We start from the raw sequence: 23,369 nt of genomic DNA, 5'->3' as shown, positions 1-23,369 counted from the left end.
CACTACGTAGAGCAGCGCACAACCTCTGACCACACTGTCTTGTGTATAAATAAATAGCCTATACAAATCCACGATACAATAATTGCAATAATATAAGCGATAGAGAGAAAACCTGATGTGATAGAAGAAAACAAACTGCACTTTCAGAATCAGCATACCTATTTTAGTGTAAATAAGCTTAAAAATTGAAGTCAACAAAAAATTTGTTCAAAATTGTTATTTTTGGGAAGTAAAGTGAATTGATGGGCCGATTTGCAGTCATGAATAGAATTGGGGGATCTGCTGTACGTTTTCTAATTTTTTAACTATTTTTACAAAAATGCCATGTGGACCTCCTAAGCAATACCTGGAATAGGGGCTAAAGGTTCTCCAAAACTGGGTCCCCATTTTTATAAATACCAGCCATGTGCTGACAAAATGCAAACTCTTCCACAGAATTTGGTGTCCTCTATTTTGGGTAGAGAATGGAGGGATTTAGGTTCAGCTGGTACTCAAATTTGGAAAACTGACCGGGTCTATTGGACTTCCTCACCATTCACAAAATTACAGAAAAGAATGGTATGGTAACTGCCATATTGTCTGTTGGATGATGGGAACCAAAGCACACAAATCCCACAAGAGTCCCACAGTCCAGAATAGTGTTTCTCAACCTTTTATCATGGGGCACCCATTGAAATAACTTTCAGGTCTTCAGGGAATCGCAGATATAATTACTATATCCATAGCTAACTGTACATTAGCATGGTGGTCAGTGGGAAGAATTCCTCTAACATTGCTGGCCATTGGGAAGAATGTCACCCTTATGGCCAAAAAGATCATTGGGTCACCTAAGCTGACCTGAGGGCCACAAAGTTCTCATTGCTCAAGGAACCCCCAGCAATCTCTGGAAGAACCCTGGTTAAGAAACATTGATTCTATGATCTAAAGTCATTATGGGATTATGTAAGACAGGTGCTGGAAAATGTTTGGAAAAATTGCTCCCCAACACTTTGCAGAAGTTTCTGGAGGAAGAAGGGGTTTACCAGATGCAAGATGAAGGGGGAAAATCACTAACGGTTATTCTTTTGCTTTTTATATTTTGTAGTAACATCCAATGGAGATCAGAACTGGACCATGGCACAATAGAAGAAGGTGGCTTGGTCTAATGCTCCATGTTTTATTGTGTGGGTGACCCAGTGGATGTCGGTTGTTTGCCCAGACTAGAGATGGCAGAATTATAAATTATGAGAGGAAGGAAGACCCTTGAAGAATCTGCTGCTCACGTCTTGATGCCAGACACCACAGGACACATACAGAGGTCTTGTGGAGTCCATGCCTTAATAGGCCAGAGCTGCATTGGAGGCACAATGGTGAAACCTAATCACCAATGACAGTCTATATATCTTTCTTTGTCATAGTTGCAAACATCTCAAATATTTAGATGGAAAATCTTGAAGGATATAAAATGTCTTTGGTGTTGTCTCCATTGTTGGGGTTATTAGGATACAATAGGTCACCATCAAGAAAACAAGACCCATCATTGGAACCAGGGTAATAAATTAAGTTCCATCAATGTTAGTGAGAGAAAAAGAAACCCAACCGAGGTGCACCATCATTGATGTCAGCAAGAGTAACATTTGCCCTATTATTGGGGTAAATTGGGTAAAACAAGCAGAAAGTAACACAAATAGGATCCTGGACAATTGTGAATTATTAATTTCTGGCTACCAAACTTTAAATCTTGTTATCAGATAGCACAGGTCACATTAAGGTCAGAGCTGTTTTAGGGGCACAAATAAAACCTGATCAGTCTATCTCAAAAAACATGGTACACATCCATTATTCTTATAGTGCCAATATATTACACAGTGCTTTACAAAGTCCATAGTCCCCTAAAGGACTCACAATCTAATGTCCTCTCATAGTCATTAATACAGCGTAAGATCAACTGGGGGGGGAGACAATTAACCTAACTGCATGTTTTTGGAATGTGGGAGGAAACTGGAGTACCCGGGGGAAACTCACACACTCACAGGGAGAACCTGCAAACTCCATGCAGATAGTGTCCAGGCTGAGATTTGAACCTGAGACGCAGCATTGGAAAGGCCAGAGTGCTAACCACTAAGTCACTGTGCTGCCCATCTCTGAACATTTTTGTGGTTATACTAAAGAAGGAGATAACACAATACTAAAACAAATTTGCAGACATTGAGCCATTTGCATTACAATAGGACGTTTAGCAAAACCCCAGCACTGGTCAAAGCTTTCTGCCCCAAGCATTGCCTCCATTGGTAGCTGCAGGCTTATTTCCACTCTTTGTACTTTGGCATCCTGCGGTTGCATGAACAAGGCCCTAAAAACATCATACAAATACTTTGCTGCATGGTTTTTATTGCAGGATTCTGATGGATTTGTAACATATTTCTCCAGCTGAGGCAGAGTTGGGATCCCGGCCTTATAATCTCTGCCTTCAGATCTTTGGTTACAATGCATAACTAATAGCAACAGCCCAATTCCGGGATTCTCTTCCTCGGGCCGGCCTGGGAAGCTCGGACTTGCTATCTCATTGAATCAGCAACATCTGTGACTCCAGGGCAGTGGGGGAATACTTGGGAAGTTACACATAGTTCCTGCTTTTCTTTTGTTTTCACTGAAGTGGTGGAGGACACAATCCCCCGTCATTGCTGCTTGGTAAAGTGAGTGGAAGGAACTTGGCTGGACTTGTGGAATCCGACATGTGAACTGCGTGGAGAGGCCCAAGATCTGCTTTCAGGTACGTCCCCGCTTTCCTGCCTTGGCTGAGCGTCAACTTTTCATAACAGTCATAACAGAGAAGACAAATCTAGCTGTTGCTTCGCTATGAGGAATGCGTGTGTCTCCCAGATTCTCCATGCTGCATTCTGAACATTAATACAGGGAACCTGTCTATGCAGCAACAGCAAGAGAAAACATGGCTGGTGTTTGGGTTGGACAAACCGGGCAATTGTCAAGAGCTGCCACCTGCACCGGGGCTTCGTTATTAGAATGGTAGGGGTGCAAGGAACTGGCATGGTGTGCATGGAGCCCAACACACCATTTGGTCTAAAACCATCCCTGATAAAAGATGATAAGATAATATTACTCACTGTTCACCATCTGTTCTTATTCTCCATGCACGGACTCTGCACAGTACCACTTCTCTTGTCCCGTACCCCGGGTCTAATTCTCGGTATGTGTTATTATTCTGTATGTATGGACTATGCACAGTACCACTTCTCTTGTCCTGTACCCCGGTTGTAACTCTCAGTATCTGTTCCTATTCTGTATGTATGGACTCTGCGCAGTACAACTTCTCTTGTCCTGTACCCCTGGTGTAATTCTCAGGATCTGTTATTATTCTGTATGTATGGACTCTGCACAGTACTACTTCTCTTTTCCTGTGCTCATGGTGTAATTCTCAGTATCTGTTCTTATTCTCCATGCATGGACTCTGCACAGTACCACTTCTCTTGACCTGTACCCTGGGTGTAATTCTCGGTATCTGTTCTTATCCTCCTTGCATGAGTAGTACTCATTGACGCCCACATTCCTCATTCATCACCCAACCAGGTCATATGACATCACAGTTTCCCGATGACATCACTATGCATCACATGACTTCCACATAGACTGATCCCATCTATTGCAGGCTTCCTCCTTTATCCGTCGCATTTTCCCCCTAGAAAAAAAATGTATTTGCAAAGTTTTGAGATGAACATCGGCGAATGAATCCCTTCACAGTCATCGCCGCTTTGATACATAAAGGTTTTCTTCAAAGTCAGCACTGTACATCAAATTCACAAAGTGGCCGCCAATGAGGCCGCTGGCACGGTGAGCAGACGCGGAGATGAAATCTGTTGCTTTAATATCGAAATTTGTTTTTTGGCAGGTGGAAGGCTCCGAGTTTTTTGTAACTAATTCTCTGCGCTTGTCTTTGATGCCAGTATTGATAATGAGAATAATCCGTTGAGGCGATGCGAAGGCTGCACTGCGGAGCTGCTATCGCATTTCAGGCACACACACTCACCTGCATCCCTCAGGCAGTCAGGTGCTAAGGAATGCCAGGCATCCATGCAAGCTTATCCCCAGCAATCTCAGCCCATTAACATATTCTATTCTACATCTTCCTGAAAGAGAAGCGGGGGAGCAGGCTAAGTAACAATGTGGGATGGATGTGGGGTATGGCGGGAGGATGCCAACTGGGCAAAGTTTTAACACTGCTGGTTCTGATGTTTTGCAGCTGCGAACTAAGTGTGCATGCAATAAAATCTCACGCAGTCCTTCCTTTTACCTCCTGAACTTTTTGTAAATTACTTTAAAACTAGGACTAGAACTTTCCTGGAGCGAATAAAGGAAGAGCCTATTATCTGCAAGGAAAAGAAGCTATGGCCTGGTAGAGTGGCCAATTGGAGCTAAGGGCCCCCACCTCTGGGATCACCCAGCTTCACTGATGAGAGTATATCCTCTCCAGCCTTGGAGAGCTTTAATAAATCAGGCCCATTGATTGAGTTGAATTGGCATCACATTGTTTGATATGATTTCAATTGAATTCACAAGACAAGATCACAGCATTTCTGAGAAGATCAAACAGATTTCTATACTTGATGAACATGTGCTCACCCTGAAAAATGGAAACTAACACAGCTACCACATCTAATAAAATATATTCTGCAATAGGTTTCAGGTATTCAGGAATCCCCTTCTATAATTACCATATCCACAGATCACCTTTTTATTTGGTGTTTAGATATGAAGGGTTTTATTTAGTGACGGAATTCAACCCACTTTGATTTTCTGCTCATCTCCTTGTAAGCTCGCTCCGACCCCCTCTGTCTCCTTTATCATCACCGCTCCATTGGCATGCATACTATGCTGGGGGTCTGACGTTTAGCCGCATTATGTCTTCTGGAGCAATGACCGCTCTGGAACAATCAGCAGGTAAAGGTTATGCCCCAAGTTTTTTTATAACAGGCAGGAAATAACGGTTGTTGGGTTTTGGGGAGGGTTCTGCATGGATGAATTAGCTTAGTGTTTCTCAAGTTCCTCCAGAGGGTACGAGGGGTTCCTAAAACAAGGTCAGTTTAAGTGATGCCTATGATTTTTTAGCTATTCTCTTCTGCTGTTTCTCTTTGTAGTTCTCTTCATTGGCTTCCATTTCACCTTAGAATTAAATTAATCTCCTGTGCTTTGCCTTCACATGCCCCCATAGTTCTTGTCCCAATTACCTTTCTACCTTACCTTCCCACTGACCAATATACTAATATACATTGATCTATGAATATAATAATTATAAAAGGGGGGTCCCTGAAGACCTGAAAGTTATTTCGAAGGGTCCTCATGGTAAAAAGGCTGCATTAGCTTGTTGGAGAGGGCAGTGGTTTCAACTGGGCAAAGAACCGGCATTCCTGCTCAATGTTGAATAGATTTATTGATCAGGTCAGTGCCACCTTAATTTTTTCATGGCTGCACAATTTGTCACAATGACCCCTCACAATAGTTAAACCGGCATTGCAAATTCCACATTTTGTAACAGAATTGATGAGTATATCCTCTGCCGCTCCAAATTCTAGATATAATACATCCATTTTATCCGTGTCGTCCCTGGAAATATATTTTCATTTCATCTAATAGATGGATCTACTTTGCATTGAATAACTATAAGTTAAAATCTCTGCCCGTATCTTGGCACCGAGCGCGACGCTGGTCAGTAATTTCATTTAGCCCCAATCATTTTTATTGCGCCTTGGACGCCGAGCCAAGGAACTTGCTGCCATCTTGGCTCAGAAAGGCGCTGCGAACTGCAAGGGAAGCGCATTGTTGGGATACAAAGAGACTTATAACCGATTAAGCTGTATTAAAACAACAGGCAATTAGCAGGCTGGCGGGAATAGAAAGCGAAGCTATAAAATAAGTAAACAAAAGGCATATTTATTTATCCCTTATTCTGACCCCGCGCTGAGCACTGCGGCCGCTCATAAAACAATGGCGTAGGCAGGGAGGCTTTTGAACGCTGGTCAAGAGCTATACTTAGTTCCTGACAGATTCATAGTTTATCAGTTTTATTACCGATCGGTGTTTGGCCTTTAAAGATTGAAGAGAAGATTTAAAGGGCGACAGATTTGTAAAACAATGCACGCATTCTTGTAATCCCGGACCCCCGGCGGAGTCCTGTAAGAAGGGTGACAAAGAGTGACAGAGAGCGGTCATTCCACCAGCCCAATGTTTGCTTTGAACTGTTTTGTTGCAGTAAAGCATTCGTTTAAATGTGCATTGGAATGCATTGATTTTAAATGGTGCTTCAACCCAACCAATGCTTATGTATTCCTGCAACACAATACACCGACCAAGCTATAATTATTGTATATTAATGTCTATGGAAAGTTAACAACAAAAACAAAATACATAAAAAATAAGCAATAAATTCTTCTGGTCTGTTAAATTTAAATTTGAAAGCTTTTTTTTTTTTTGATCGGTGCCTCAGTGCCAGTTCTTTTCAATAAATATAAGTGCACATGGGTGAGGCAATGTACAGCAAAAACAGCTTAAAACATTCCCACGCATATGAAGCCAGACAGGCCTGTTATGTGTGCAATCAGTCCCCAAAAATCTATCCCTTGCAGGGAGCTGCATATCCCTAATGCCTGTGGCTACACTTCATGCTCCGTGTCTTAATTTGTAGCCACCCTAATATGCTGTAGAGAGCTGAGACTACAAGTGTGACCATGTCCATCAAAGATACACAATGCAAGGAATCAAGTGACATGGAGTTTTCATATAGGCAGAAAGCTGGCATTGCAGCCTCTCTGCTGCCTTCTAGTGTTCAGACAGAAATAGTGAAAAATTTCAACAGCCATGTATTACTCGGATATGATTATGTGCTTGTTGCTCTTTATTCATTGTTAGAGTGATGACTGTGACTTTAGGTGTTTGAGTACAAGCAGAGGTTTTAGCTGTATATCCTTTGTTTCACTGGTATAGGGGGAACAATTGTAACGGTGGCCACACCACCCATTTTGTTTGGTTTTTTATTGGCCAAAAGGCAGCAACCAGGACGAGCCAGAGGTACCATGGGCACTTTTTTGTAGGGGAGCAACTTAAGCAGGAGATTTTCCTGGTTCTACATTTGCTAGCTGTCTCCTGCACGTTAAAGGACTGAGCTGTCAAATTGACAGCTGGGTTTTGCCAATTACAGCGAGAGATCATAGAGGTGCCCAGTAATGGTGTGACAGCTGCCTGCCCTATATCCAGAGCTCAACTGTCATGGAGCTCTGCTTATTACATAGGATGCGTTGGGTTCTTTTCATTTTGAGAGCTCTGATCCCGCTCTGCAATCTTATTTAATTTATGAATGAAAACCACTGTTGCTGTGTGCAAGAAAACAAAAAAGAAAAATAACTAATTGAAAGCTAATTGGTTTTCAAAAAAATCCTTTATTCCCTTCTTCCCTTTTTCATCAGATTTTTTTTATTTGTTTGTATTTAAACATTTACTTCGTTCCTGGTTGCAGAGCCAAATTTTTAAAAACTGCTTTGTGCCAGAACTATGATTCTACTTCCATTACAAATATGAGCTCGATGTATAAAGAAGTGTATCTTACATTCTCTCAAACATTCCCTGGTGGTAATCGATTACCACCATTAAAAGACATGGACCTGGAAGATTTCCATGATGGAATGTTTGTGAGAATGTCACAGTTTTATAAATAGAGCCCAATAATTTCAACTTTTTAATCCCTTCCTTATCCGGAGCTTAAACTTCTTTTCCTCCAGATGCAAAGAGCGCCCCCTTGTGCTTTGTAATGACCTTACAGTGAATAATGGGAAGAGAGTTCATTGTCAAGTCTGCTGTTGGGCTTTAGACCTTCCTTTTTTTTTGAAACAACCAAAAAAATCCAAACACAACACATCTTGCAAAAAAGAAATATAAATCTACTGGATATCAAGTAGTTAATTAAAGTGACATTCTCCATTCAGATCCTTAGCTGACCTTACTCACAATTAGTCATTGGAGACTTAGTTACATTGCTAATAAAAGGTTGGTTTGCCATAAATTACGTTTGTGGTTACTTCTTACAGCAAGAAAAGCCAAACCACCAGCCAAAGAGCCAGAGGTGTAACTGATGTCTTATGTACAACTTGCTTTAAAATCAAAAAAAGGAAAAAAAAAAAAACTCCCATGCTTCCTTCATACAGTTCCGAGGATGTGAATCATCCAAGCAAACAGGTTCCATTAAATATTAATCAATGCTGGATTCAATAAGTAGGCCTGGGGGTTCGGGAGATCAATTACTAACACTACAACAAACTTCAGTAAAATAAAAAACAAAAAAAAAATGAGGGAGACCTGCTCGCAGCTCGCCATAAATAAGTAATTGAAGCAAATTTCCAGTGTAGATCAGTGCTGGGACTGGGGATGGCAACGCGTGCCAACAGAGGATGGACTTCTTTTCCATTCCAGCTGATAATGTAACTCTGTCTGATTCATTTCCATAATTGCCGGTGTCATGGGAGATGCACAAAGATGCTGAGTTGACGGTCAATGCCGATCGTCTTATGTCACGTTGTAAGCCGGATTAAAGCACGGCTCTGCACAAACATGTTAAAACGCCTTTAGTTCTAACGTGTATTCCTTCAAAAGTTTTAACATAAAGTGGATCTATCAGTTGAAATGTATGGAAAAAATGAATTTCTGACATCACAATATACAACAAAAGTATCAATTCTCCAAAAGATATGTTTTGAATTTTCAAGAAACGATCCTTAGTGTGGAATCACCATTGAATTTCCATTTTGCACCCCAGCATTCCTTTGTAAAAAAGAATGCTTAACCCCTCAAAATTCTTACAATTTGTCCCTTTTCCTGTGAGCTGGGTCTATCATTATGTAGGCTGGGCTCAAAGTACTCTAAGGCTGAGCAGTATGAGCACCGATCAGTCCAAAAAGAATTCCCCGCTGCTTACGGCCATTGGATTAATTTGCAGAAGATGCCCTAATGAACCAGATAGAAGACTCTAGCACAAATATCTAGAGGGTTTTTAGGAAGTCCAGGGGGTCTTTGGGAATTAAGAGGTGGTAAATGCTTTGTGCTCCAGACTAGTGACTATTCCTGGGATAGCATGAAGTTATCATTCTGCAAGCAAAAAGAAGCATTTCCTCAGTCCCTTCTTCCCAGTAATCAGAGTGCAACATTGGAACTTGGTATTGAGAAACTGCAGCAAGGGCTGGTTTATGTCAAGATCTGCACAGATATCAGGATATACATGGTGCCCTATCTGAGCTGGTATCTCAAAAAGTAGTTATTAACAGGGGTGGACATGTGAAGGTGCAAAGTGCGCCACTGTACAAGGGCCATGGATCCTCCTCAGCCAACACGGGCCATCAGTCCAGCGGGGTGGACCCTTAGTCAACTCTGCACAGGGGCCCCCTTTTTGATATTGACCATTGATGATGTTGGCATGAGAATGTCTCCATCCTCTGGAGAGAAGAGGGAATGGAGCCATTGTAGGGGCAGTTAGTGATGTTTGTGGGAGGCAACAAATGGAAGAGTTACTTTTACCCAATTCCTTAGCAAATCTTAAAAGTTGGGATGCCAGTAGATACATGAAGGGCATTATATAGCTACCTGAGCCAAGCAATCACCAACATCTATTATCAACTTCCTTTTTTGGGTTTTGGATAGTCAGGTGACCAAATGTCAATAGCTATAAAGGAAGCTGATTTTGGAAGATGTAAATCTGTACCTGTGTTTAAAAGGCCGGTGGTTTTATTTGCCCCCTGGCCAAAAGTTACTGGTTTTTGCATCCAACCTCAGCCATAAAAAGGCACCATTAGAATGATGGCACATTGGACAACATCCGAGAGCCAGTGGTTTCATGCTCATGTGTTTGTTTCAGGAATACAAACTATAAACCGAGGCAGAAAATGTTTTTGTCCAAAGTGTTGTTTCTACTCTTCATCCGGAATGTCTGGGCTGTCTCCATCCTCATGACCAACAAAGGAGTAACCGTAGGAAGAGGCCAATCCGTGTACATCACTGAAAATGAATTAGGCTTTAACGTCCCAATCGATGGAGACTCCTGCAAGGTCGAAGTCGTCTTGAATGAGCCCACCACCCAACGAGTTGGATTTCTGTCTCCTCAAGTAAGTTTTATTTATCATTTTTGTACCCAAGATTCAAATATTTTTTACAAAATATTTATTTAGAAAAAAATCATTCTACAAGTATATTTCATATAATCCAGCATGGTGAAATGATAAAGCATAAATGATTATCAAGGGGTTGTAGGCAGAGAAGGGAAGTAAGGGAAAATCAGAATTTAAAGTTGAAATTGAGATATGGGAATGAAAATATTCCAATGGGGGGCACTTGAAGTTTTTTTGTATTCTACAGAAAAGGCTGGGAACAATGTAACTTATAGGAGTAAGAAGATGGAGACATCGATAGCTATAATCTCCCAAATTCTAGAAGGATTTACAGTTTGTACAGAAATATAGAGATTTGCTCAAGAAAAGTCCTTATTTTATAGATTGTGAATGAACTAAACTTTAGATAAGGGGCCGTTCCTAAATTATTTGGGGTTTTGCACGTTTTACCTTCATTGTGATTGACTTGAATGGGAAAGCTGCTTTATTAATATATTATTAATTATATTATATTAAAATAATAAAATCACATTTTTTGCAAATAATTTTTGCTTAGAGGGAACACACCAGAATGAAATGTTAATGTTGGAGATTGGAGAATGTGACTTTCATTCTCAAGGGTTAGGTGAATGTCATCTAAAGTTGGGTCAAAGTTCTTTGAAATTGAAAAAATATTTAATAAAGTTTGACAAACCCCAAGTTCAAACATCACTGAAGTCTATGGGACACCAATCTTCATTTATGGAATCAAATGCTCTTAGGGTATCTGACACTGAAAGAAAAATAGTTCAAGAAGAGAAGAGAATATTCATGTCGAAGATGTGCCTCTGTTAGACTTCAGTGGGGTTCAACTTAAATACCATGGATGTCAAAGAACTTTAAAGAACATTCAGTCAAGTTTGAAGAACATTTACCCAAACCCAAAGATAGGCTATCATGGAAGGACCTGGGTGATCTAGCAAACCTGCAATAATTTCCTAAAGTCATTTAGTATTATTTAACAAATGTTTCCAATCCTGGGCCAGATCTGTTCCAGGTTTGCTGGATTACCCACGTTCTCCCGTGATAGTCTCTAGACATGGTGAGCTTTATTGAATCAGACCCAGTATGCATTTTCTGTGGAAGGTGGATATCACAAGGTCAGGTATCCACAGGATATAGCACCAACCAACAGCATTGAAAGAAATCTGTTGAATCCTCTGCAAAAGATTAGGAAAATGAATTGACTTTCCCACATTTTCACTATGTTTTTAAAATACAATTAATAGTTAATTATTGTTTTGGAATTTGTGCAATTTATTTTACAGAGAGGCCAAAATAAATCATCAGCCAAATAAGTAAACAGAAAAACATTTATAAACTGAATGAATTTTGGCTGTGGTCATGTTTTTTTATTGAAGTTCTTTTTAAAGGAGACTAGGAATGTTTTTTGCAGCAATTTGTTTTCCCTGTGGGTCCTCTAAGGGTTTCTCGATTTACCTTTTCTTTGCAGGGATTTGACTGTCACTTCCTACCGGATGAAGTGCGGTACACACACAATGGGTCCCCCATGCTGGATGTCGATCATGTCATGCTCAGAGTGTACAGGTAACCTTTTGTTACATATATCCGTAGAAGTTTTGTGATTTTGGAAGAAGGTGACTGGGGTTGGGGGGACATTATGCCTCCATTCCACCTATCGGTATGTTCCCTGTTATCGTATGTGTATAAAACCGAACCTGATTAGTCCCAGTGTTGCCCCTCTGTCTCCCAGGAGAATAATTTTCAAATTGTTATGAATGATGCATATAACACAAAATGTTCAGTTCAGTAAATGCATCTCACTAAAAGTCCGGCCAGGATGTTGGATTTAAAAGGTTTCCTTGCTATGAAAGCTGTTAATTTCTTCCGGCTTATAATGATCTTTTTATGGAGAGGTCTGAGAAAGTTCTATCATCAAATATTCGAGAGCTTAGTGTGTAAAAGGGGGGTCTGCTAATGGTAATCTATTGAGATCCTTCAGAATACACTGATTGGATAAATTAATGAATCCACTGCCATGTACCCGATGGATGCCCAAGGTTACAAGGGTAGCTCTCTTACCAATCTGGCCCTGGTGGTCCTGGGCCAGATTGGCTAGAGAGCTACCCTTGTCACCTTATGGATGACAGGAAGTGCTGGTCTCCAGGAGGCCACAGGGGCCGGTGGAAGAGGTACAGGGACGCAACCAGGTCAAGTCACAGGTAGAAGATTGCAACGATACAAGGCTATGGACAAATATGTCCAGGATAAAGCAAAGGTCATCAACATTAATACAAGAGCATGGTCAGGCTAATCCAAAAATATTCTAAACATGAGTCAGGTCAGAAGCTGACTTAATCAAGTATCAATGAAGTATCAATGAAGTATTGAGTTTCACGACACAACCCACCCACTCTACAATCGAAGACTCAGATCTGCAATGGCAGAGTGGGCGGGGTTATGGTGTTATGATGTCACTGCGGGGAAGGTTTCTCCCCTTTGATTGACAACCGGCTCCACGCGCATGCACGGTCAGGAGCTGGTAATTTTAATGGTCCGTGGGACCAAAAAGGTTTACGACCACTGTTGTAGATGACTGGGATAAAAGACAACCTCTACAAACATCTCTTACTTAAGATTCTTGCTCTTTCCACTTTGTTGGTTGATTCACTTAAGAATGGGAAAAACTCAATCACCAGCCTAGGAGATTCAACCTGCAGAAACAGAGAACGTGATCACAGATCTGGCCGAGTGACTACAGCAATGCCAGATAAATAACTAAATGTAAATTGGAGACATTTCCACCTGCTGGAATTGAACATTTGGGGATAACAAATACTTCAATTCTAGGCCTAGATGTAAGCCATGCTGGATGGGATCTGGTATAAATCATTTAAATCTCTTTCCACTTTCATTTTGAAACATCCAAAGAAATATTTTTGTGACACCTCCAGACTATTCATTTATCTATTCTGTCAAAATAATATAAAAATCTGTCTGGGACTTGAAATACCAACAGTATTATTCACTAGGAAAGGTTAAAGCTGACCATGGTTATAAATCAGCAATAACTATTTCTATGATCGCTGATTACAGTTGTCTGCATTTTCCTAACCAGACACACATTCCTGTGTGGTCTGTTTGATCAAGGCCGTTTTGCGGTAAAGAACTGTAAAATCTGAGCACAGCATACCAAGTCTATTGTCTGAGGTCTCTGAAAAGCCACTGAGTAACAGTTGGTATCAATTTCTTTTTGTTTTTGTATTATCCTTGAAATACATAATAATCCCTACTATTACAGAAGAGCAAATTTGTAAAAATCTGGTGGTCTGCCAAACCAAGCTCTGCAATTCCTTTATTCCTTTTCACAGGGTCGGATATTGACAATGTGCTGGCTTTTGTGTACACTTTTTTTTTTGCTATAGTTAAACTTCCCCTATTAATTTTAGAATTAGCTAAAAAAATCTAAGCTTGTAGCCCAACATGGTAAATCCATGGTTATGTGATGCACAGGATTCCGAGTCTCAGTTCACCTTCCTAACAGAAGTTTCTTTTGGCCACACAATGCCCTGATTTACTTTTGAAGCCCTCCAAGACTATTATGGGAGAACCTGGGTAAAAACCTTTGACTCGTCCCTCTCATTTACCCCCCATATTCAGAACATTTCCAGGTCCTGCCACTTTCACCTACGTAACATCTCCAAAATCCACCCTACCTGTCCCCTGAGACCCCCAAACTCCTTGTACACGCTCCTATCATCTCCCGTCTGGACTACTGTAACCTCCTCCTCTCTGTTATTCCTCTAACCCGACTTCTCTCTACAATCTATTATGAATGCTGCAGCCAGACACATCCATCCTTCCCTCCGCTCCTCTTCCGCTGCATCTCTTTGTAGTTCTCTCCATTGGCTTCCATTTCACCTTAGAATCAAATTTAAGCTCCTGTGCTTTGCCTTCAAATCCGTACACAGTTATTGTCCCACTTACATGTCTGACATGGTTAAAAAATACTCCCCCTGCCGCTCCCTCCGCTCCTCTAATGACCTACTAATGACTTCCTCACTCATAACCTCATCACACGCACGGATACAAGACTTCTCTAGAGCTGCTCCAACTCTCTGGAATGGTCTTCCTCGTCCTATTCGGCTTGCTCCTACTTTCTGCTCATTTAAAAGAGCACTCAAAACCCATTTTTTCAAACTTGCCTACCCGTCTTCTTCTGTCATTTGAAACCACCACTACTTCCCACCACTACATATCTCCCATCCTATTGTGTGTGAAATTCCCCCACCTACTAGATTGTAAGCTCCTCGGGACAGGGTCCTCTCCTCCTGTATCATTGTATTAGTCTGTCATTTGCAATCCCTATTTAATGTACAGCGCTGCGTAATATGTTGGCGCTATATAAATCCTGTTTATTAATAATTATAATAATAATAATAATAACCTAGAATGGTTTTCCTAAAACCATTTCCTATTTTTTGGCAGATGTTTTCTATCCTTGACCAGATTCATTCCAGATTTGCTGGATGACTCTAGTTCACCCATGATAACCTATCTTCTCCAGTCTTGGAGAGGATTAATAAATCAGATCCAGTGTGGTAATATTTCAAGAAATGAATGGTCAGCCTTGGCAAACCCTACATTACTAAATCCACTGGCCGTCACTTCCAGAAATGGCACTGGTGAAGGTAACAGATAACAAAGTTTGGTGGGAAAAAAGAGTTCTAGGGATTTTCCTGGAGTATTGATGGTTGGGAAGAAGAGAAAGGTGAGAAGTAAAGTTTTCCTGGCTTTCAATTATATCCAAGGTTAAAACTTTGACTGGGCTAGATTTGAGAAAAGGTTAAAAGTTACACCGTGTTTTTTTTTTTGCGGTCTCTGTCTTCAAATTGGAGATTCATTTCTTGAAGGTCCTCGCCACCATTGTTTTTAGGACAGTGAATGATCACAATTTCCTAATTTTATCACTGGAACAGGAGGTCACGGGAAATTTAAGAGGGACACCTGTTATGGTCACACATGAAGGGCTTCTCAATTACTACGGATTTTCTTTCACCTCCTGCAACTCTGGGATGAGAAGGGATGGAATAACCTTCCATCTGAAAGAAGTTCCAACCATAAACTACTCTACATATAAGTGAAAATATTATTTTAGAATAATTTATTCATTTTTTAGTTCAGTTTGAATTAGGCAGAAGTCTCTAGGTAGTAAAGAGTTTTAAAGCACCAAACTCTTTTGGAAAACAATAGTGAATGGTTGGGAAATGTAACCTTGCCAACCCAACCTCCAGAAAGTCTTGGATTTCCTGGGCTATCACTATTCCTTTTTCATAGTAGGTGTAATATCTGCAGTCTCTTATCCAGGAGAAACAAATGCTCACTACGGGAACATGAGGACATGGAAGTTTATAGAACAGTTTTGTTTACTATGACTGAATCACTGGATTTCAGCAACCATCCATAGGAATCTACTGTATATGGGGGACAAACGATCTAATATGAAATTTTAGGTTCCAATTACTATTAGCTAATTGTTGTTTTTAAAGATTGACTTTTCTTATACCGTAGGTTTTCTGAACAGGAGACATCAGTGGAAAGTTTTAAATTGGAAGTGAAAATTATAGAGCCAACGGCTGGCATTGTTCTTCTTGGAGAGAACTCTCTAGAAGTCCCAGAGTTTTATGGCATTTCATCGAAATCGGTGGACAAAAACATCCTGGTATTCAAGCAAAGTTTGGAAAGATCAGGGACAAATTGTGTGGCCAGGACCTTGGGGTCTGAACTGGGTCTTCCTGCTTATGGACGAATGGTGATAGAAGATTCAAAGCCTGACAGCAGACCTGTTGCTGGGTCTCCATCGCACCCTCGAGTCAGGAATTGTGAGTGAAATTATAATGTATTTTGATGCTGGAGGTCAATACTTGTTTAGAATAACATAGTAGGGTAATCATAGACGAGGTATGATTTTTTTTTTTGACAATGTCAATGAATCTTAGCTTTCAGAAAATGGACTATTATATTTAGTTGCATGATATCTGAGATGGTTGCCTTAGACACATGCATTATGGCGCACACAAATTGTATTTATTGTGTCCCAAAAAGTGATTCTGGCCAAACCTAATCCTCAACTTTAAAGGACCCCACTTCTCCTAAACATACTCCCTAACCTATCCTTATTGTAAGTCTTTGAACCCAAGCCAACCAACAAAATGAGTATTACCATAATTACTAATTTGGTTGCCAAAATTATACCCACAACCTCAAGACTCATTATTAGGGTTTTATAAAGAGGAAGAATGGTAGACAACTGGCTAAATTTTCCAGCCCAGCCAATATACTATATATTGTAGAATTACTGTTTTGGAAAGAAGTTTGTTTGTTTGTTTTATATGTAATATTCTCCATTGATTATTTTTTTCCCCTCTAGACAGGCAAGAAAGCTTGCGGTGTTCTGGAAACAAGGCTTGCCACCCGGGACTTAAGGAAATGAGGTTATTAAAGACCAACTGTGCTGATCTTTTGACGATGGGTATCAGATATGAACATCTCAGTCCTCCCTCCCCGGATGTTGATTATTTACCGCTCCAGATTGAGTACCTCAGCCAAGACAACCGAAAGCAACTGCAGGCCAGTAACAGTTTCTAATGTTTTAAGGATTCTCATCATGCTAGCTAATCAAGAGGACCTAATGACCTAAATAAATCTTCTTCCATTAGCAAAAAAAACAGGGGTCTGAGCTGCATATGTTGCAAAGGTTTTGGTGGCAAACACGCCAAGCTTGTGGATAGGCAACAAAAGCCAATCCTAAATCTCAGACCTGCATTATATCTGTTACCCTATGTCACAGGCATAGACATAAAATTCAAGGAAAGTATTGAGAGTATTTAAACTTTTATACATTTTATTATAAGGTGCAGGAAGCTGCACGATCATACAGTGTGACAGTTTGCACTTATGGGAAAAGGTTCTGCATTTCTATGTTACAATTGTCATAGCTTTTTTTGGTAGGCAAGATTCCCAAATACAAATAACAATTGGTTGGGGGTTGCACATCTGTTTGGTTAGTCCGAAATGGTGGCAGACTGAACACTCAGTCACTGAGTCATCAGGAATAGGCCTTCAATCTGGCATTTCCTCAAAATTCCAATGGGTTCGCCAAACCATTGGAAATCACTATAGGGGGATTATTACGGCTGCATTCATAAATACAGCAGTGGATATCCTCCTGTCAGTGAGCTATCCCCGGGCACTACAGTTCAGAATGAGGGCTTGCAGCATAAATGCAGCTGCGATACTCCTCCTCTCAGAGTGAGTCATAAGGCTTGCGTTTATGAATAAACGCGGCAGTGGGAAAAATCAGAGGATTTTTCCCACGCTGCATTCATTCATGAGCAGCCAGCGAGACTCACACTGTGTTCCTGGATAGAGAAACTCTATCCAGGAACACATAGTACAGGACTGCAACAGCAATCAGGGGAGTGGAGCTGACGTCGGACAAATTTACGAAGGCTGTTCTCGCCTACATGTTTGGTAAGTGAGAACGGCCCAATTCGCCACAAGACCGAATTTAAAAAAAATTGCTCGCTCTTCCCTAATCAGGAACCTACAAAAGTAAATCAGGAAGTTTAGTGGGTTAGGGGCAGGATGTTAATGGTCTTGTTACCCAGAGTCAAAAACTACAGGTGCATACAGAATCTCAAATAGAAAAAAGTCCATTGATGGAATAGAAAGTCCATTGGGCAGAACAGAATAGGGAAGGAGGGAAGGCTCACAAACTCACACACTAGAGATTAAACTGTTTAATGGTGATAAACTAACTGGCACCAGGTGAGGATGTACTCATTTTTGGACCCATGACCATCTCAACCCTACGGTATGTGGCCAACATGATTAAATGTTCTGTTGTGAAGGTTACTTTGTTACAACATACAAAGACCTTAGAACAACAGCTTGGTGAATGCCATTGTTTGCCCAGCAAAACAGTGTGTCTATGTACAAAGAAGCTCCATAAAAGACATTTGGTTTGGTGAGTTGGGTGTGAAGGAATGAAAGAAACCAGGTTGTCTGCGCAGATCCCTTGCACTTGGAGTTAAAATGCCATTTGTGAGCCAGGTCTTTTCTTTCAACATCAGTAACGGCCCTTACAAATACTTGGCTAAATGGGCACAAATATCCATTCACACAATCAAAAATCTAATGGAAGGAATTTCCAAAAAAATGAACAATGAATTAACCACAATCTGGGAAGAAGGGCACAACTCCAAATTCATGGCCATGGTTTGGAATGGGATGTCCAACAAAGTCATGGTGACGATCAGGTGCTCACAATCTATTGCAATATATTGAAACTCTAATGTTTATTTTCCAGTATTGAAGTATTTCGAGTGACATTGAAGGTTTGTGTTCCTGTAAGAACCCCAATTAACAATTGGACCTTACATTTCATTTATAGTATCATTTTATTTATTCCCACTTTTTGCTCACTTCAGGCTCAGAACATTTGGATTCCTGTAAGAATCTCAGGCGCAGTCCCCAACACTCCACCCCGTGCAGCCTTCATGCCCACGTTTATCTTGGAAATCGACCAGTTCATCTTGACTCCTCTTACCACGGCCACTCTCGATGCCGAAGATGATGAGACTCCAAAGAATAAGCTTGTGTTTAAGATCAGCAAGCCCCCGCCAGAGGGCTATATCACCCATGTGGATGACCAGACCAAAGCCATTACCTCCTTCACTTGGCAAGACTTACACGACCTGAGGATAGCGTACCAACCACCCAACACCTCCCATTCCGATAGACGCAACTATGAGGTAGGTTGTGAGGATTTCTTAAGTCACGGATTCTTACTTTACAGGACTCAGCAGATTATCATGGAAAAAATTAGAATAATAAATACTAAGTTGAATGGGCAGTAATTAGGATACTTTGTTAAACTTTTGATAGAGTTTGAAAGAGATAAAACTCCATGAGATTTCTGTGAAATATACAATGTAATGAAATGTTAAAATACAACAATGTTTCCATTTCCATTGCATATATACCACTGCAGTGATGTCATCACACTTTATGAAATGCAGGCAGATCATGGTTGGTGAAGGGGCATGTAAGGTGCTGCACAGAGCTTCCATCACAGCATTCTGCCTCAGTACTCTTCTCATGACCCCTTGGACCTGATGCAAGCAGTGGGTTGGCTTTTGGGATCTTGAGAAAGGGCCAGGCCCGGGATTCCCATAAGGCCATCAAGGTCACAGCCTAACGGCCATTTGGGGGACGATATTAAAGCATCTCCATGCAGAACTAGAACCTTTTGCTGCTGGCTTACAAGCTCTACAGTAACAGAATGCATAAAGTATAAGTGATTATACAATGCAAATATCTGTGCAGGGAGACATTTGTATAAAGGTTTCACTAAAGTCTCTCTATTGCCTAAATCCTTTCTTTCCCCTCTCGGTCTCTGATCTCTATCTCCTTACCTCTTGCCCTCCTCTCTAATTCCATCTTTCCCCTCTTCTCTCTCTGCACTCTCCTATCTGTCTCTTCTTTCACTTCTTACTCCCTCCCTCTCTGTCTTTCCCCCTTTTCCCCTCTCTTACTTCTCTCCCTTTTTCTCCATTCTTCTCTCTCCTCCCTTCCGTCCCTCTCTCCTCTCTCCTTCTCTCCCCTCTCCTTTCTTTCTCTTTGTGTGTCCGTGTTAAAGGCTGTTATTAGTTGAGGAATACAATACAAGCTAGCTGGCCTAGGGGAGCAAAAAGTATAACTCCGGCCCTGCTAGTGGGCATTATTTTGCATGCAAGTACTACCCACATGTGGTGCTGAGCCGCCATGAATAAAACAATTGAAAACCAGAAAGTAAAAGGGCTGGGTGAGGGGCAGTCAGTGTGCTGGAGGAGTTGGATGATGCTTGATGCCCTCCAGCCAGGAAATGAGGCGGGCTGTTTAATTTGCTTCAGCTTCTATGCTCATTGTGAGAAGCTCACAGTGTGCAGTGAAATTGGCCTAAGCCAAGGGTCAGCAAACTCCGACCTTTAGGCCAGATATGGCCTAGCCAGTAGTCCGTTCCTGCCTAATACCCCCACCCTGGTCAATCGGCCTAATCCCAACCAGCAAGGGTCAGCAACCCACTGCTCCGGAGCCACATGCAGCTCTTGAGCCTCCTTAGTATGCCTCCCTTCCCTATTTATCATGGCCGGCATTAAGACGTCCCCCACCGGGGTCAGGGGACATTTCCTCTCCTCTGTATGCATTGCGGAGGGATTTCCCTTCAGGGGCGTTCCTGGTGAGGGGCAGAGCCATCAGCGAGAGAGAGAGTCCAGCCTAGTGTGCCTTCTTGACCTCCTAAAATGGCCTAGTTGCCAAAAAAGTTTGCTGGCCCCTGGCCTAGGGAGCCAGGGGCCAGCAGAATAAAGCATGTTGCTCCTAAACTTGAACTACGACTTCTTTGTGCTCTAAATGTTCCATCTTTCATGCCATTAACAGTGACTCTTCTCTGCTTTAGGTGGAATTTCAGGCAATTGATAGCTATTTTCTGAGTAGCCCCCCAATTATGGTCCATTTCTCCATCAGAACTGCAGAGACAAATGCCCCCAGAGTGTCCTGGAATATGGGTGAGTAACCTTTAAAGGGAACCTTCACTGAGAGAGTTATGAGGACCACCATTGCTGGCCTCAATTAGAAAACATGGCTATCTATGGCTATGGAATTCTAAGGCCCTGGAACCTGGAACAAGAATACAGAATAGAAAAAGAAGAAGTCAGCAATACTCATTTACATTTACTGGCTCTGTGTGATCTTTAAGCCAGTGGATCAGCATGACAGCCAAGGAACCAGAATGCTGCAGATGACATCATTGACATCCTTCATAATTCTCTAATTCCTTAATCTTCCCAGCGATCATGATAAACATTCCCGTGTTCAGTGTTTATAGTGATCGCTGTACATTCTTGACATACTTGTTATAACACCAAATGAAATATTTCACAGTAAACAAGTTTTGATCTTTTTATATATTTCACACTTTTTATTTCTAAGCGGTATAATGAGGTTTTCATGTATTAATTATAACTGTAGCATAGCTACTGGTTTATGTTTTTTTTCTTTATGTCCATGCAGATAACCAATCCAGTGAAAGGGTTTCTGGGTAATATTATTTTACAGCTCTAATCTATTGAAAGTTGACGTTGTCTTGTGAGCGACACATGAAAGTAATTATTATATCTAGAGTTACAAAGTACAGTAACTAGTTCTCATTGTTCCTGTACTTTGCCCTTATCAGATCCTCCCTACCGGACCTTTAATGTGATTGGTGGCCTCGCTAGCCAATAGCATGCTTTAGGAGGTATGATGGGATGGGCTTATCCTGCATTTAATATCAGTAGCCTATATCTATAAATCCCCTATTTTGACCTGCCGTTTCTCTTTATATTCCTATTTTAATTTGGGAATAGGAATTCTATCTCCTACTAATTTGTAATTTAAATCTGAATTTGCTAATTACACTCCTGGCCTATCAACACAGAAGATGTGCAAATATTTACAGTTTTCTTTTTTAACAAAGCAACCTCAGCCTGAGCAGCAAAGCCTTGGTGCTACCAACATACTGCAGAGAATGACCCTTGCTCTGTATGGAAGCAGTGGTCTCTATGAAGAAGTCCGACACACCAGCTATAGCTCTGTAAGAAGCAATAAGCATGAACTTTACTAATTACAGAGCTATGGATCAGATACCATAGGCAGGGTTTCCAGTCATTGCTTGCAAACACAGCAAGAGTCCTGCTTTGCAGCATGCTGGCAGGGGACAGGCTTTTCTATTCAGGCTGTGGCTGCTTTTTATGCAAAATGTATTGAAAGACATTTTATACCTTTTGTTTTAATGTGCTTGAAAGGTAAATTAAGGGCAGGTTCACACCCGAGATGGAGTTAGCAATCCCGCACAGCACTCTGCCAGCCATTTGCACCGTAGCGCTGGTTCTTAAAGAACCATTGGACTGCAGATGGCAGTGATTGGTATAAAGCAGCTCACTGCTGCCCCCATTCATTCTTTATTGTACTGCGGTAGATAGATGCTGCATGTAGCGTCACCTCCAGGGCAGTTGTTCACTGGCATGAGGAAGCAGTATCCCCTCCGCAACCTCACCACCAATATGAACATAGGCTTAAGATCCATTGGACTTTATATCACCGATTGTGTGCAGCCATTCCATGTTTTATGTACATTTTTTGCACCGCATATCTTTATTATTACAGCTGTATTATCCATAAAACAACATTGTTTCCTTCTGCTATATAAAAATCCGTGCTGATGATGTCATTTTCTTTCCGCCATGGCTGCACTCCCCAGGTTTGAACTTGTTGGAGGGGCAGTCTCGCCCCATCACCTGGGATCTCTTTCAGATCGTGGATAACGATAACATTCAAGCTGTTCGCCTGGTAACTGTAGATGGATTGCATCATGGACGGCTCACACTGAGAGGTGCAGAAATCTCTTTTTTCTCTCTTGTTTTATCAGAATATGTAGCAGAGGGAATGAATATTTAAAAAGTACTCGGGATGCAACTAAGGGTTGTTCAGTAATGGCCGCCGGCAGATTTAAAGCTAAATCCAGGCAGATATGGAAGACAAAGCAATGCTGCCCCAAATTCATTAAATCTATTAGCAAATCTATAAGCAATCAGTATAAAGGAACTTTATATCTGCTTTCTGCAATCCCTGCACAGCACAGATGGGTAAGGGTCAACAAATGTAGCCAATCAGGTAATGTTCTGAAAAGAAATGGATCAGAAAGTGTTAGAAAGCTCATCACTGTGCTGCTTTTCCTTTCACTGTCCAATCACAGGCTGGAAGTGGTGCTTATTTTAATAAATATTAATTATATATAATATAATTGATACCTGATTTTTTGCTGGTTATGTCAAATTTATGATGCAAGGATAAAATTAGGTTTGTTTCAAATTATATTTTAGCCTGCAGCACGCTTGACATCATTCTTTATTTTTTGTATCTATTGATATATTTTTTATATCATTAGAGTAGTGTGTGGTGGATATCTCTATATTTTGATTGTGCCTAACTCTGGTTTATATACCGGCAATTAAAATAAAAGACAGAGAAAGATAGAGTTTTCAGCACAACTATAGAAAATATAATTTGTAGTACAAGTTTACATACAAAATTGTGAAAGAATTATATCCTTTTTACCCATAAGCCATAATATTTCCTTATGATCTC

General features: G+C 41.0%; 1 protein-coding gene across 1 annotated transcript in view; it reads left to right on the top strand.

Annotated features, from left to right (window-relative positions):
- The first annotated feature begins 2,543 nt into the window (after nucleotides 1-2,543).
- LOC140337135 (FRAS1-related extracellular matrix protein 1-like) overlaps nucleotides 2,544-23,369 on the top strand; it is a 102,433-nt gene continuing 81,607 nt past the window's right edge. Inside the window, exons 1-8 of the mRNA XM_072420699.1 lie at nucleotides 2,544-2,752; nucleotides 9,890-10,136; nucleotides 11,632-11,726; nucleotides 15,711-16,021; nucleotides 16,570-16,769; nucleotides 18,632-18,955; nucleotides 20,641-20,749; nucleotides 22,483-22,614. Of these exons, the coding sequence (XP_072276800.1) occupies nucleotides 9,918-10,136; nucleotides 11,632-11,726; nucleotides 15,711-16,021; nucleotides 16,570-16,769; nucleotides 18,632-18,955; nucleotides 20,641-20,749; nucleotides 22,483-22,614 (1,390 nt within the window). The 5' untranslated portion in view covers nucleotides 2,544-2,752; nucleotides 9,890-9,917. The remainder of the gene's footprint in view (nucleotides 2,753-9,889; nucleotides 10,137-11,631; nucleotides 11,727-15,710; nucleotides 16,022-16,569; nucleotides 16,770-18,631; nucleotides 18,956-20,640; nucleotides 20,750-22,482; nucleotides 22,615-23,369) is intronic.

Source organism: Pyxicephalus adspersus, chromosome 8, assembly GCF_032062135.1.
Source record: "Pyxicephalus adspersus chromosome 8, UCB_Pads_2.0, whole genome shotgun sequence".
NCBI classification, from domain to species: Eukaryota; Metazoa; Chordata; class Amphibia; order Anura; family Pyxicephalidae; genus Pyxicephalus; species Pyxicephalus adspersus.
Note: the sequence above shows the minus strand (reverse complement) of the source record. Positions and strands in the feature narration are given on the sequence as shown.